The sequence below is a fragment of the Macrobrachium nipponense genome, chromosome 43 (assembly GCF_015104395.2).
Source record: "Macrobrachium nipponense isolate FS-2020 chromosome 43, ASM1510439v2, whole genome shotgun sequence".
NCBI lineage: Eukaryota > Metazoa > Arthropoda > Malacostraca > Decapoda > Palaemonidae > Macrobrachium > Macrobrachium nipponense.
In genome coordinates, this window is record NC_061104.1 from 7,857,153 (window position 1) to 7,872,413 (window position 15,261).

The 15,261-nt window shown below is 36.7% G+C and overlaps 1 protein-coding gene across 2 annotated transcripts in view; it reads left to right on the forward strand.

Moving 5' to 3' along the window:
- The window catches only part of LOC135214034 (protein O-linked-mannose beta-1,2-N-acetylglucosaminyltransferase 1-like), a 37,518-nt gene extending 22,990 nt beyond the window's left edge, over window positions 1-14,528 (forward strand). Inside the window, exons 13-16 of one of the 2 annotated variants that reach the window (XM_064248152.1) lie at window positions 22-124; window positions 492-563; window positions 11,862-11,971; window positions 12,262-14,528. In XM_064248152.1, coding sequence (XP_064104222.1) covers window positions 22-124; window positions 492-563; window positions 11,862-11,971; window positions 12,262-12,508 — 532 coding nt within the window. In that variant the 3' untranslated portion in view covers window positions 12,509-14,528. Of the gene's footprint in view, window positions 1-21; window positions 125-491; window positions 564-7,272; window positions 7,885-11,861; window positions 11,972-12,261 lie in introns of those variants that run through there. The other variant, XR_010314251.1, reaches the window with a different exon arrangement.
- The last annotated feature ends 733 nt before the right edge of the window (window positions 14,529-15,261 follow it).

Sequence of the window (15,261 nt, forward strand, 5' to 3'; positions counted from 1 at the left end):
TGCATTTTCTTTTAATCACAGGGTAGAAAAATCTGAGGTGGAGGGAGAACTGAAGAGCCTTTTGGATCGGGCCACGCTTCTTAACGTCACGAACCCTTACACTTTCGTTTTCCCAAACGCTTCCGTAAGTGGAAAATATCTTAAATGATAACGCTATTGTCCGGATGTCGAAATTATTATTATTATCATAGTCTACTCTATAAATTGCATGTTTTATGACAGTAAAAGGACGCCAAAGTAAGATAAAGGTAGTGCAAAAGGTTTAACCCTTTATGTTACATTAGGCTAAATCCTTTCCCTTGAAGACATACTTTAGACCAAATACTCTTTGTTTTATATTATATAATAATATCCACGTCTTCGTAGGTGATCGTTTAAGAAGTATAAAGTAATAGTGTAATAGTGTATGTCATGTTAATAAATGCAGTGATAAAAACTGTTTTTTTTTTATCGAAGGTGATCTTAATTTACATTGAATTTGTTTTCCACAGGGAGATGTGAGCCTAGTGTTTGTCAAATTAAAGCATGAAGAAGATGCAATGTCCTTCAGGATACTGGCAGACGCAAGTATTGTTGACAATGTTTTTCCATTGACGCTTAAAGGCGCACCTCATTCATTCCTAACGGTTTTCAAAACGGTCCTGTTCGTTTCGACCGTAAGTCTAAATTTAGGCCGTACCATCCGCATTGACAAACGGCCGAAACGTTCTACGGCCTAAACAACGTAAGACGTTATGCTTATGGTATTTACCCTGATTGTTTTATGTTATTTTATGTTTTACATACAGTCATTCATATAAGGTCATGGATGTCCGGGTGTTTGAGAGAGAGTTCCATTTCACACCTTTCTGGATGACAGTGTCCGGGAGTGCGAAACTGGCGGCCAAATGTTCAACTACCTAACTCTGCTGTAGAAAGTTTCGGTGTGCCCGTCTTACAGACCCGTTGTCCAGAAAGGGGTTGGATGGAATTCAGCTTTATGCCCGGAAGCATCTATGAACTTATATGAGTGACTGTGCTACATCTCCAAGGAGCTGGTACTAAACACGGCGCCCATTTTGAACGTAAACTGAAAGTTGCCGAACCTAGAAGGGTGCTTACGGCCTATATACTTACGGCCGAAACGAAACCGAACTCTTTTGAAATACGTTTCTGCCTTTTATCACACTTCATCATTTTAATGACCACAAACTCGGAAGACCGTATAAACATCGCCGTGCTCTGACTTCGAGCATCGGTCTATCAGTTTGTTGACGTTATTGGTGGGCAAGGCTGGTGTGAAGTTAAATCAGCTTATGCCAACATACAAGAATGGATTCCATCTTTTGTTACTAAATCCAGCGAAAGCTTATCGTAATTGAAAACGTATGTTAATCCAAAAAAGGAAATTAAAAATCTATTACTGGACGAGCGTTTAGAGGTATAGTTTTCTCGGGCTTGTCGATTTTACCTTAGCCTGGGGGACAATAATGCAAGCTAACGAGTGGTAAGGAAATGCTCAACGCAACTGAAAATCTAACGTCCTTTTCGATGACACTAACTAAAAAGGATAGAGTATAAGTAGTAATAAGTACTGAATTATGTCAATTAATCAAAAGTTGAAGAAAAAAGTCGTGGCCGTAAGTAAGTTATATTACGATGGTTTAAGACAATGTGATCAGAGTTATATTACTCTCTCTCTCTCTCAGCGCCTCAGTGGGATGATCGGTATGGTCTTGGCCTCCACTCGGTGGCCAAGAGTTCGATTTCGGGCTATTCCACGGGTATTGATGGCGTATTTCTGGCGATAGAAGTTCACTCTCGACGTGGTTCGGACGTCAAGAAAAGCCGTTGGTCCCGTTGCTGAATAACCACTGGTTCCATGCAACGTAAAAACACCATACAAACACTTTCTCTTACGATTCCCCTCGTGAACTTCACCCTGGTATGTCTTTCATTCTGCTGGTAGGGAGAACGTATATCTCACTGTGTTGCCATGACAACTGTCAATGACCGTTAATTATTCGGTGACAGAGGGTATAAACAATTTTCCTACTTCTTATAAATAACCTCCTGTACTTAAATTCCGTTGACGGTTGGTCATGACAGTGATCTAACTGATGAAAAAATTTAAATAAACGGTCAACTGTATCATAAAATCGCCGTCATGTCAACTAATACGCAGTTCCATTAAGTATATCTTAACGGAACTGCGCACTTTTTGACATGATGGCGATGTTATGATACGGTTGACCGTTTATTTACATTTCATCAGATAGATCACTGTCATGACCAACCGTCAACGGAATTTAGCAGACCACTGAGCTGATTAACAGCTCTCCTAAGGCTGGCCCGAAGGATTAGATATTTTTACATGGCTAGGAACCAATTGGTCACTTAGCAACGGGACCTACAGCTTATTGTGGGATCCGAACCACATTATATCGAGAAATATATTTCTATCACCAGAAATACATTACATTTCAAAACACAACAGACTGGAAAGCCCAAACAAGGCGTGATCCGGCCTCCAGCTTACTAAAATCTGTGGTCAAATAGCATGTTGTTTCAACAACGAAAATGAAAATAAAATTACGCTATATTTTCTTAGAAATAATTTTTCTGTAGTGTTTAACAAGCACATTATTTGTTTTTTACGTTTTCATTCTAATGAATAAATCATAAATATCCTATCCTAAAATTCCTGTATCTGCAACTCAACGCAAAACACCTTTTTCAGACGTTTTTAACTTTCTTACCCACCGCCCCCCCCCCCCCCAACAGCAACTACAAAGTAGTTTGTTGGCTTTCTCCCCGAGTAAGCAAAAAGTTCTGCAACACCCAGTAGTTGCCATCTAGATATCAATGATATTCTTTTGTTTACGAACTAAAATTATTTTTTTCCTCAGTAATATCATCGTTTATCATACAGATAATATTATATAAAAAAAAGGGCAAGAAGATAAAAACCATTTAAAACATGTAGACAACTTGTCGAAAAATCCATTTGACGTCTTTAAGACGAAGAGTTAAGGAGAAAACTGAAGTTTACATCCAAAATCCGTAACACGGAAGCTATAGCTGGTTCACTTAAGGTAGATTCTTGGATGAGCCCTATGCTTACAAGACGTTTGTTTGGCGACCGCTTATTGGCTGGTACCGGGAGCTAGGCAGCTCCCAGCCAATCAGCGGCCGCCAAACAAACGTCTCGCAGGCATAGGGCTCACCCAAGAATCTGCCTTAGGCGAACCAGCTATAGCATATCAACTTAATGATGTAAATTTATGCAGCTATTTTTTATACAATTTCTTAAGATATGCGCAGTAAGGAAATGTCGTCTTATCACACAGAAAATATCAATCCTTCCTCTTGATACGTTCCGTCTTTTTCAAGAGAGCTACGATAAGATATAAGACAAGTATCATTTTCTCTTATCTTCTTCAAACCTTTGAAAATTGTGTAAGAACTCCCTGTTTCATAAGCCTTTTTTATAACGAAATTATGTCCCTACGAATGATTTTAACAACTTGATAAGGTTTTCTGGGAATATTTGTTCTTTTCAATTTTTATTTACTTGTATTCCACATAGGAAAATGAAAATGGTATGTCTCAGAAAATGCCCAACAGTTTCGTCCTTCAATGGGTGTCACTAGAAGAGTCCATTGGAGGACGAACCTGTTGGGCATTTTCTGAGACATGCCATTTTCATTTTACTATGTAGAATACAACTGAATTACCATATCTTCGTGCCAAAGAAGATTACCAATCCAATTTACATTCCGGTTTTATTCTTGCTGTTTAGGAATTTGCATATTTACTCTTACCTTTACTTATCTTTTCATTTACTTTCCTCTTCATTTCCTGCTTTTTCCTTCTCATAACAGAGAAAATCATTAATACCTTTGATCCTGTATCCAACGTTTGCGTTGCATAATGGTTGCTTGAAAAGAAAAAGAAAAAATTATTCGGAACCGGAAAAGTGCATTCATCTTTTTATTCTTCAGATTCAGCAACCAAATCCAGTAGATAATTCATTTATGCATAAAAAAATTTTAAATGAAAGAACTTTTACTTTCATGGGACATAATTTGATAGTAAAACTTTATGTACACGCATGCCTGCATTTAATGAAGTAATATTTTCAAGCTAATGTATTTCCAGACAAAATTTATCAAAACAAAATAAAATCTCCTACCTTCTATAGTTAATTCACATTAGCCGTGCATTTGATGTCTTGGCCAGTCCCTTACGACGCTCCTGATTGGCTGTTGATAAGCCAATCACAAGGCTGGAAACTCAGTCTCTCTCGAAAGTTCACATGGGTAGGATCTATGTTCCACGTCTCCTGAGGGAGACGGCTTTCAAAAGTATCCCTCAGGAGAGGTGGAACATACGTCCTGCCATTGTGAACTCTCTCGAGAGACTGATAGTTTCCAGCTCTGTGATTGGCTTATCAACAGCCAATCAGTAGCGTCGTAAAGGACTGGCCTAGACATTAAATGCACGGTTGATGTGAATCTACTATAGGACGCTGCATTCGACTTAACAGGGAACTTCGCCCTTCTCTGAACCTTCATTTCTTTTCTATTGGTCTTTATTTATGATCCTATGCTTTGCGGAAAATTACCTAAAAAATAAATTAGCCTAATACCATTTTAAACCATGGTACAAATTAGCAACCGTTCAGCCTGAATAGTTTTAAAATCGCAAGCAAGAAAGAAGTCGCTCAAGACAGCTCTTCAGGCTTCTAGAACAAACACCTTTGTTATCAGGAAACAGCCAGTTGGGGTGACAAATCCTTTCTCTGTTTGAGTGCTTCAAATTCTTCTTGTATTACTGTCTCACTCAGTGAGGTAACTATCAATTGACCCTCAACCAAGCACTTGGAAGATTTATTAGATAAGATTAATACGCAAGACTTAGGAAAGTATAAAATCTTTCTACTAGACCAATGAACTGACGTTAAACATTGCCTTATGTGCTATAGGCTGGCAGAATTGCTTACTCAGAAAAATAAAAGATTAAATGGAATCTCTTTCCTTACACCAATAAAATCAGCTCTAATAAATGAAACCGTGTCCATTTTAAGGTATAACTCAAGGTCACATTATGTTGATTATCTCTCTCCAATCAAAGTTAGGCTTAACCAAGATTGGCTCATGGTCTCTTAATGAATACTTGGTAAGATTATCATATTGATAAGCAAGGCGACGTTACCAAGGATGCGTCACGAGGCTATATATTTAACTATTATTTGATTAAAGGTTTGCATTTCGTGAAATTGGATGTATGGATATGTGTATGTGAGTATGCATATATGTACATGCAAGATATGTGGCTGCCTTTACAAGGTGCACTAGGCTAAAGGCGGTGGGGTGGCTAAATAGTGCAGCGCTCCGCTCATGTTTGCTAGGTCCGTGATTATTCAGGAACTGTAGCCCACCAGGCTACCAACTGTAGATGGATAAGAGCATCCACTGGAATCATTTGGACTAGCAATCTCATCCCTAAAGATTTAGCATGAAACTTGTGCCACCCCAGTGGTATAATATATATATGTATATTATATATATATAAATAATATATATATATATATATATATATATATATATATATATATATATATATATATATATATAGCGAATCCCACAAGAAAATGATAGTCAGAAATCCAAGCGCTTTCGTCTTTACTCAGACATTGTCAAGGAGTTAATGAAGTACAATTGGAGAGAAAGGTCTCAAGTACAAAACAGTTAAAAGGAATATCATTGAATCTTGTTTCATCAAGTCAAATAATAGAAATGTTCTAAATTTAAGTCTTGGTTTATTTAAACTTGATGCTTTCATTATGAAAAAAGTTGTAGATAAATATAAGCAACAAAATTAATATATTCAGTTTTTACATGTTTTGGACTGTAAAGGTACTTTGTAATTTCGGTTAGGTTTGTGACCGTGTGATATCTGATAATCCTGGATTATCTCTTTTAATTTTTACCCTTTTGACAATTAACCATCTGGTATTCTTGATCTTGTTTTGTACCTGAGACCTTTCTCTCCAATTGTACTTCATTAACTCCTTGACAATGTCTGAGTAAAGACGAAAGTGCTTGGATTTCTGACTATCGTTTTCCTGTGGGATTCGCTTATTTATGAAGTCACGTGCATCCACAGTGACTTTTAAGCATTATATATATTATATCTATATATAGTATATATATAGATATATATATATATATATTTAATATATATATATAATATTTGTATGTATATTATAGAGATATGTGTATATTATAATTTCAAATAGCCAAGTTTCAAATTCACTTTACCTTAAGAATAACTTACGTACATCCCAAATGAATTTTAAATTAGTGTATCTACCCTGACAAGGATTTAAACTTAAGCATTTTGGGGACGATACATTGGTGACAGTAACTTTATCCACTCAGCCATCAAGAGAGAGAGAAGGCTAGTTTTTTACTTTGTGGCAAATATTCTCGTCGAATTTAGCTTCAGTACTTAGAAAAAATGAGCTCAATACATTTCCAAAATGATACGAGTATCCCACTAACATCAGATTCACTTTACCTGAAATAAAGTACACCCAACAGGAGTTATACAAAAATTGAATTATTGGTGCATCTACTTGACCAGAACTGGAATGCCGAGGAATGAGAGGAAACTTTGAGTGTCTCTGGACGCCAAGGTGGGAGTGAATAAGAAGCTTGTTGAGCCAATTCCTCTTTAAGGAAGTGAGGTGCAGATGTTGAATTCAAATGAAAGATAAGAATGGAGGATGACAGGATGGTAAAAAGCGTCTGCTACAGAAAAGGCTGGATAAATTATGTGAAAGAGATTAGGGAAAGAAAATGCCCTGATAAGGAAGAGTGTTAAGTTTGCGCCAGGGGGGCTAGTGTGTTGTAGGGGCTCGATGAGCTGTTGGTGAACTCCGTGTAGGCTTATGAAGCGACTGATATTGTGGAAGTTTTTGGTAAATGGGGCTTATCCAATATTCAGCAGTAAAAGTAGGAATGTTGACGTGAGTGTTGTTTTTCCCTCGAGCCAGACCTTGTTTTCGGAAATGGCTCGTTGATACTTTTCATATATATATTATAATAATTATATATATATAATATATTATATATATCTATATATATATAATATAAGAGAGAGGAGAGAGGAGAGAGAGAGAGAGAGAGAGAGAGAGAGAGAGAGCTTAATGGACAGCCTTGATCCCAGCTGATAATTTCGAAGATTGGCGGTTTGGTGGAACTTCGGCAAGATAAGTCTTACGATTATCTGCTCCTGTAGTCCCAGCTACAAACTCTGAGTGAGCGCACCTGGAAAGAGATAGTCGTTGTACATGTCGAAGTAGAAATAACTGAGAGTAACAAATCGTCCAAGTTCTTACAGAAGAGGTTTCGAACCTCCCTGAATATCTTTTGACAGTCGTGGCTTCATCTTCGTCGACTAGCAAGAGAATATAATCAACTTCGGACAAGGCACAGAAAGTGCTCGGCACTTCGACACTGCGTGAGTGGTATCTGTATTGATCACAGCAGCTGGATCCCGAGTTGAGGGTAACGTAGGAGGATAGACCTTCTAAGCAGACCGACGAAATGAAGACTTTAGAGACGAACGGGTGCCTTACAGGGCTACTTTCTGTTTTCATCGCTCTTGGAATTTTCATCGGCATTCTTACCTTCATCGTGTGGTCGCCATGTAGAGATGACTGGCCCTCTTCAGATAATTCGACCACAGAACCTACTATGTCTACGATGACGACTGACGCGTTTTTGTCTTCTGAAGAACCTGCGATGTCATCCACTTCAACTAGTGCGCCTAGTGATGGAAAAGTTGAGAATGAAAACGTTGTACCGTTGTTGTACGCATCGTCTATGATGAAGGGTTAGTGTTGATTTAACGTTTCCAATTCACTTACAAGCTAATTAAAAACAAGCATTATATTCTCGCATTTTACAAAATTTTAAGTGCTAGAAAATTAGATAATGACCGCCAAGGGTTTTAACTCTGTATGTATCCACCTTTGCGGCGTATTTAGTACAAGCCCATCATGGTTACCGTAAAAACATGAACAAAAGACTCTAAATATCATAAAGATAATGACCCCCCAAGAAATATTAGTCCAAGATAATGACCTCCGAAAACCCTTGAAGGTCACTATCTAGGAGAGACCCTAAAATCAATTATGGCTAAGCCCAACCATAGACTCAGTTACACGTATTCATGTCATGTATCTACTGATCTATACTCGTTTTTTTTTTTCATCTATCCACCCGCCTGTGGTGTTTGATTATGGTAACACTGCGTCCCGGGCTTTGGATAGCTACATTCAGCTTACATTCAACAATAATAATAATATCCTATTTCGAATATTAACGGTGTAATTCGCATACAGTAAATTATTAAAACGCTTTTCAGTTGCAAATGTACACCAAGATATCCTTTTATTCACCTAAAACTTACACAGCGTAACTATCTAAAGTCCGGGACGCATTGTTACCATACGCAAACACCACAGGCGGGTGGACAGATGGAAAAAAACAGAGTATAGTTATAATCTTACTCATACGTTGGCGATGTGGATCTAGAGACGTTTGTCTTGTGTTATATTTTTTATTTTATTTTTTCAGCTTAAAAGCAGCTTTAAAGCTTACCTGTTCGAGGAAATTCTTCCATCACGAATAAGAGAATATCCTTAGCAAAGTTAGGTTATGAAGCTTTGGCCAACAGTCATTTTCAGAATGCAGATACTTGGATAATGTGGTTTGAAGACTTTTTTTTACAAGAAGGCGATCCATAAATCCAGAAAAATAATTTTCGAACCTGTTTTTTTTTTCAGTAAAATTCTAAATCCAAATAACTGCTGGATTACCAATAAAAATGTTATTTCTATTACAATTTAAAACCTTCATTTTTAGTTGTCTGTAAAAGGAAACTACTGAGATGGATTTGTCAGTCTGTGTCCACTTTTTTTTTTTTTTTTTGTCTGCCCTCAGATCCTAGAAACTGCTGAGGTTAGAGAGCTAGAAACTGGTATGTTGATCATCCACCCTCCAGTCACCAAACATCATACCACATTGCAGCCCTCTAGCCACGGTAGTTTTTATTTTTACTAAAGTTAAATTTAGCCATGATCGTGCGTCTGACAACGCTATAGGACAGGCCACAACCAGGCCGTGGCTGAAAGTTTCATGGTCTGCGGCTCATACAGCATTATACGCCGTACAGAAAATTCGATTGCGCCGAAGAAACTTCGTCGCGTCTTGTGCTTTTTAAGTTTCCGGATTAAGAAAATGCATTTCATAAATGGTTGGTTGCTATAACCTAGATTCCAAATTTACCGCAGGAGATGTTCCAGCGATACGTGGATTTCGTCACGTAGAGAATGCATATAATTATTACCTATAATCAAAAGCCGTAACTGTTCTATTTACAGTTATAGGAAACCTTTGTTGACAATGAAATTAGCATTAGGACTGATTACATAAAAGACTTAATCTGTCTCAAAAATGTAATTATTGACTAAAGCTTCGCCGTCAAATTGTTATCTGACAGATAAGTGAGTACCTTATTATGTAAGATTAAAACTGATAAAGCATTCTATTTTTTCACTCTATCCCGTCAATTATTAGACTGCATTTACGTAATAATGTTTAATGTTAAACAGAGAATACGATATATTATTCATCGGTAGTTTTTTTTTAGGTTATATTGTCTGAGTGGCCAAAACATAGGCCTAAATATTATCCTAGAGTTATTGTCCGTGTTTCGTTATTACTCCATTTAAATCATGAAGGTTTTTATCGTTTGCTCAACAAAAGACAAATCTGTATTAACTCATCGCTTAACAATACTTCTACTTTTGCACTGAGCAAAGAATTAATAATGTTATGGGATTTTCTATTCACTTGGAGTAGAAAAATTCCGATGCTACTTTGGGTTGCTAGCTCAATGGGACGCCGTGTTAAGTACTTAGTAAATTCACATCAGCCGTGCATTTGATGTCTAGGCCAGTCCCTTACGACGCTCCTGATTGGCTGTTGATAAGCCAGTCACAGGGCTGGAAACTCTCAGTTTCTCTCGAGAGTCCATATGGGTAGGATGTACGTTCCACCTCTCCTGAGGGATACGTTTGAAAGACGTATCCCTCAGGAGCGGTGGAATTTAGATCCTGCATATGTGAACTCTCTCTCGAGACTGGAAGTTCCCAGCCCTGTGATTGGCTTATTAACAGCCAATTAGGAGCGTTGTAAGGGACTAGCCTAGACATCAAATGCACGGCTGATGTGAATCAACTATAGCACCCCAGAGGTGACGCGTACATAGCAAGCCAAAGTTGCACCGCAATTTCTTTGCGTGATGCCCAACCATCCTTGACTGTTTTCAAGGCGTATGAGCGACTATAGCAAGCGTACCGTACCACTCAATGAATACTACTACAGGAGCTTTGACTGTTGTAGTACCCATGACCTCTTAAGCCTGCTCCTCTTATTCCATCCACTTTTCCCACATTCGAGGTATGACCTCTAATGTCCCTCGTGATGTACAGCAACGTAGCTTTTACATCTGCTAATCTTCTGTTCTTCGAACCCAGCAATGTTTCTGCTGACCCATTTCGGACTTTTTGAATTATTTGTGGTAACAATAAAATATAAATAGCTGAACCCTCTGACCTAAGGTTCTTTCAGTGTTACTTCTCTATTCTATCTTGATTTACTCCTCTTTGTTCCTTTTTCTTACTGCGTTGTCTCCTGCCAAGAGCCTTTGCTGTCTTTGTATCTATATACGTAGGTCCTGCGTGTCGTAAAAGGCGACTAAAAGAACAGCTGCTGCCTTGCAGTCTTACTTTTTAGTAAAAGGCTAGGCCCACCGCCAATAACTGTGGAAACTGCTGCCTTGCAGGTGGACTTATTAGTCAAAGGCGAGGCCCACCACCAATAACTGTGGTTGATGACAGTAAGGACATACGGTCATAAAAACCCTTTGCCAAACAATTAACCATGCCTGATGATGGTGGAGGATGATGCCTTTGATTGAAGGCAGTGGAGAGGGCGCATCAGGCAACCGACCCCTTTGTGGGGATAACGGTGGAAAGAAGAAGACGGACTCAGAACATTAGTGTAGAAGACTTCGTTATACACCACTGTATAATACATGAGTTGCCTTCAAACCCTAACCTTACTACAAATACTGAAATAATATGTCAGGTAATTCAGTCAGAACACAAGGGAATATTTGTTTGGTTTAGTATATCAAGAGTTGATGGTATTAAAACTACATGCTTCAGATCTTTTGCTCTGCCATTATTCGCATGATATTCTTCCATCTGGACGTCTACGCCTATACTGGGACCTTTATCCGGTGGGAAAGATGTCCTTCTAATCTAGAATGGTAATTTACAGTTTAACCATCACTGCAAGGTGTCCTTTTGGGTCATTCTCCGTAAGCTCTGCTTCAACGGAAACTACCCTCAGTGTCTCCAGCGCCAGTCTTAAGAACTAATATATTACTGGGTTTGAAAAGTCTCCTTTTACTGAGGAACTGTGAAACAGTCTAGAAGTCATTCTTATCGATATCTTTAAAATGAACTATCGTATTAACTGTGGGATGGTCATCCTGTCAGCGTTATTGATGATTGTGCTTCCTTGATGGTTATTGACTATTCTATTTGTAAATATTCATTTGCTTGTTAATGCATTATCATTTTATTGTTAAGTTTTCGATTTTGCAATAACTCGTTTTGCAAGGCAAGGTCGCTTCAACCTCCTTCCATAATTAACGAGGAATTAAAGAATATGATATGTGAAATGACATCACCAAAATTATTATTGTTGTTATTAAATGATCCATTTGATCCACAGGCGCTCAACATATGGAATCAGGACACCCGAGATCACCACTTCGGCTTATGGCGCCTTCCGTTTTATAAAGCAACCTTGCTCATTATGGGCTTGCCTTACTCTAAGTACAGGTGGGTCAACAAGGTAGTGACTTTTCTTTTCCTTATTTGTTGTATTCATATACTGCGATAAAGTAAATCATCCAAGTTTACAGATGTAGAAATATACGTATTGGTAACATTCGTTAGCCTAGGTGGAATTCTTCGTAGTACTGTATTCTATGCGAAAATTAGCCGAAGAACTCCATCATGCTGTCTGTATAACTGTCATAACTTTTTCCACATTTTAGCGAATAACGGCCATACCATTCACTGCAAAAACTCTCGTGATGTATGAATAACCTGATTGATTCATGTTTCAGTAAATACTACAGGAAAAGTTACCATATCTTCACAGCCACCAAGGAAACCACAGAAAAGATGACGGATAACTTTAACGAAGATCGCTATTACTTCAAGTCCCATCAACCCGGAGACGACGAGCTCATTTTAGGTCTCCCAGCCAACAGTCTTCTTCTTCCAAATCGGACAAAGGAGTCGAATGTAGAATCGGATCCTCTTAGACACTACAAGAGGAATAATGGACTCTTCAGTGACACAAATCACTGACGAGAAGAGGGAAATCTTGAATGTATATGAATCATCGATAAGCGGGAGACATCTTTATAGAGAATATAAGTATCGAGAGATAAATGATTTCATTACTTGTCAAAAAGCTCTTAAATGTTTATTCAAATCTCAGAGAATGTCATTGGAATATGAAGATAGATTGTACTGGGAAATATAGGATATAGGAAGCGTTTTCAGCAAATTTTCTTTATGTTTATGTGGTCATTACAACATTTGTTTTTATTGTTGAAACTAGTGAGTGCCTCGTGGAATATCAATGTCTTGGCACCCATACTTCCTTTTGTTATAAGTATATAATGTGCAAATGAGATTAGTATTACACGTATATGTATGTATGTATGTATACAGACGTATATGTATGTATGTAGGTAAGTATACATACATACAAACATAATGTATAGAATAAAGTGCGAATGAGATTATTATTACACGTATATGTCTGTATATACTATGCGTATTAGTATGTATACATGTGTATGCGTTCGTGTCACATAGTAATAGGGAATCATATTAATTGTCGCTTTATCAGTGTTTTGAAGAACTCATTTACTCATTGCTAATATTTATGATAATCAAAATTACAAAATCAGTCAATTTTTGTTATAACAAAATATTAACTACTGCTTAAGTCACAGCCTCACATTCATTTAACGGCAGTGATAATTTTTGGCAGAGAGAAAAGTCACAAACAAATAAGTTCCGTAGCCAGTGAGATGAAGTAGATTTTTTTTTTACGAGACAGATTTTCCATAATTTTATTTATTCCTTTTTTTTTTGCGGAAGAACGCATATTTCAAAATTAATTATCTTATTGCTTTAGTATTCAGCATTGTTTCTGAAAAGGGAAAGTGAAATTTTAGCCACTGTTGTTCTAGAAATGTACGTTTGGTTCCTGTATACTTTTTTAACAAGTAATATTGACAAGATACCATGTTGAATATGTCTCATTGTACGGCATGCGAAATTCATGCTCTGTATAGATTAAAATGTCATGTTTCAGTTTCTTAACCGTATCGTCTGTATGGCCGGACTATAATTGCCCAAATTGCGATTACCAAGCAATGTCCGGTTTTTTGGGGGCCAGGCGTAACCAATTATGGTGATATCCTATGGCCTCGGTTCGAATCCTGGCATGGAAGGAGGAGTTCTTCATTTCATTTAATATTTAGAGTATCAGGTTTTTAAGTGAGACATATATCAAAACAATAGGGCGAATCGAGAGATTTTAGGTGGCTTTTTCATTTACAACTATGGGGGTCTATTAAACTAATGGACCGTTTTAGCAACAGTAGTCAATGAATAAGGAGTCAGATATAACACTGATATAAAAATGTGAAAATTAAGAAATTCGGTAGTCATGGTCGGACGTGTCGAAAATTATCTACAATACAGGGGAAATTCTCTGATTAGTAGATGAAATTAATTAAAAAATATATAGTTTTTTAATGAAATTTCAATAAACTTCAACTCACATCTATGAAGGCAATTCATGTTAGATATTTCTCAAGGGAAGGGAAGGTTGTTGACGAATATTCTTAGTCTAATCGACCCTACTCTGCATTTAACTTTTCTATTTCCATGACCTTTCTTCCGGGACAATTACACTTGTATTTAACTCATCTTATACTCATGCCTACATTATTGTCCCTTTTCACACACACACCACTCGTACACACACACACACAAATACTTCAGTTCGACAGAGATTTGTAGGTGGGAGGCTGTATCAACTTAGGCCTACCTTGATGGCCGTGTGGTATAAGGCGCGTCACTGCAGACTGGAGTTCTTGTTCTTCCGTGGTTCGAGCCCACGAGAGGAAAACCTTCTTATCAACTAAAAAGTTCCCATTCGCTTTACACATATGAAAATATATTATTTCGGAGGTCGAGCGAAGTAGATATTAAAGGACATTTGTAGGTTAATGCTTCTATATGAATCACGGTGATGTGATAAAATTATATATATATATATATATATATATATATATATATATATATATATATATATATATATAATTTAATAAAGCCTTTCATTGTCAAATATGTCCATTGGTCTCTGCAAAGACAATTGTAGTATATCAGAAATACAGTGTCATTTTTCAAACGTTTTTCTTATATGAGGTTCCTTTGTTATATAATTACAGTATATATACCACATGTCCAAGTACTGGACGTGTGCAAAATACAGGAAACTTCAGTTTAACGATTTAAGGGTCGGTTTCAAAACATCATTAAGTAATCATCACATAAAACATAAAATTGTTCTTTTTGCTTTTTCCTAAAATATTAAACGAAATATATGTATATATATATATATATATATATATATATATATATATATATATATATATATATATATATGTATGTATGTATACTTAAAACATCATTAAGAGTCATCACATCATACATAAAATTGTTCTTTTTGCCTTTTTCCTAAAATATAAACGGAATATATATATATATATATATATATATATATATATATATATATATATATATATATATATATATATATATATATATATATATATATATATATATATGTATGATGTATGTATGTATATATATCGTGAGAAACAGGATTTTCATTTTGTGTATTGCATATAGAATTGCAGATTTATTAACTCCATATAGACTGCACCTTACGTTAAAAGTCGTTTAAATTTGCTCCTCAGCTGATAATTCGCCCAAAACATACATTATTTGCAATTTCAGTTCAAAGAATAAAAAAA